General features: G+C 57.2%; 1 protein-coding gene across 1 annotated transcript; it reads right to left on the minus strand.

Annotated features, from left to right (window-relative positions):
* Positions 1–223: 223 nt before the first annotated feature.
* On the minus strand, positions 224–1,438 carry FAM84A (family with sequence similarity 84, member A). Its single transcript, XM_009885334.1, has one exon. The coding sequence runs from the start codon at positions 1,402–1,404 to the stop codon at positions 550–552; it is 855 nt and encodes a 284-aa protein (XP_009883636.1). The 5' UTR covers positions 1,405–1,438; the 3' UTR covers positions 224–549.
* Between the last annotated feature and the right edge of the window lie 279 nt (positions 1,439–1,717).

Raw genomic sequence — 1,717 nt, forward strand, 5'->3', positions numbered from 1 at the left:
TACAGGCTGAAGCAACAGTGTTGAGAAACAAAACAAACAGGCATTTACCCCTTCCGCTCCCCCTCAACCCTCCCCTCCCCGCTAGCAAAGTATGATTGATGCTTTTGATTGGCTGCAAGGCAAATATCAGCTAGAAACTCATTTAGCTAGATCCACATCCATGGCCCCAGGTGTTCAAAACTGATCATGGATTAAAGCCATGAAATAAAAATTTAAAAAAAAAAAATTTCAATTTGAAATTTTATTGGCGTGTTGCTAGAATGGTCAACATCGATCGACAGGACAGACTTTGTCCACATACTCTGAGAACAGCCTTGCTGCACCTCCCCCCTCTTTTCTTCCTCTCTCTCGCTCTTTCAGCATTAATGCTATTAAAAGCCAAACAAAATACTGGCTATGGGTGTAAAGAATGCTGGTTTTTTGGAATGTTGCCATGGATCCTGTTTCCAGTCGTGTCCCACGGAAAGAGGGTGCAGCCTCCTGTCTCTGTGGCAGGCTGGTCTCCCCGGGCAGGGCAGAAGGAAGATAGCCACGTACCCATGCTACTCCCTATTCCTTCCCATCCACTATAGCCAGGTCTTTGATCACCCTCAGTTTGCCACTGGCATCGATCCTGCGCTTCTCGCGTATTAGATCCTCCAGGCTGTGGAACCTCACCGTGTGCACCTTGTTCTCCGCCAAGTGGATCTTGAGATAGTATTGCTGCTGGTGCTGGGTGCCGGCAGCAGCCTGCAGCTCCCCCCCGGCTTTGAACTCCCTTTTCCCGAAGCGGCACCAGGCGGCGAAGCTCTCGGAGTTAGTCCAGCAGATCTCGTCGCTTTTTAAGCCCAGGTGCCCGCAGGCGTTTTGCACCACCAGCTCAGCCACCAGCGGGCGAAAGCGGTACCAGCTATTCACCACCCGGCCCACGTTGCCCGCGGCCGCCTCGTACAAGCTGTCCTGCCGGATCTGCCCCTGGTGCAGGTGGATGATCTGCCCACCGCCCACGTACACTGCCCAGTGTGGCGGCGGGTGCTCCGACGGCCCCAGGTAGAGCAGCTCCAGCAGGTCCCCCGGCTTGCAGAGGGCAGGCAGGGCTGACACCGAGTAGACGCTGAGGTCCCCAGCCTGGGGGCCGCTGCTGACCTTGGAGAAGATGCATTCCTGGCCGCGGAAAGCGGAGAACTGGGTCTCGTTCAGCACCAGCTGGTGGTGGAGGTGGTGGGTGGGCGTCTCCTGGCCAGGGCTGCCGGAGCCCTTCACGCTGTACTTGTCTGGCTGGCCTCGCTCGTCCAGGTCCTCCTCCTCATCCGAAAAGAAGTAAGCCACCCCGACGCGCAGCTCGTCTTTCTCGATCCCCGAGGGGTCCCCGGTCGGCAGCTCGCTGTAATTCAGGTGGGTGATGCGATCCAGTTGATTTCCCATCAATGACAGGGCGAGGCGAGGGCAGGAATCGCCGGATCTGAAGGAAGGGTGGGGTGGGCAGGGACAGAGAGAACAAGAGAAGGGGAGAGCAAACGGAGGGAAGGAAAGAAAGGGGGAAAAAATAAATAAATCAAGGCACATACAAAAGACTTCAGCGATTCCGCCCTAAGCCCCCATCCCTCCCCCACTCCTTCCCTCCCCTCCGTGCAGGGGAGAAACTCCCAGTGCGGATCCTACCCCCTGCCCTCGGGCTGCGGGGCCGGGCAGAGCACACTCCCCTCTTCCCGGCGCTCGCCGGACCGCTCTGTGCGGA

Source organism: Charadrius vociferus, unplaced genomic scaffold (genome assembly GCF_000708025.1).
Source record: "Charadrius vociferus isolate BGI_N301 unplaced genomic scaffold, ASM70802v2 scaffold173, whole genome shotgun sequence".
NCBI classification, from domain to species: Eukaryota; Metazoa; Chordata; class Aves; order Charadriiformes; family Charadriidae; genus Charadrius; species Charadrius vociferus.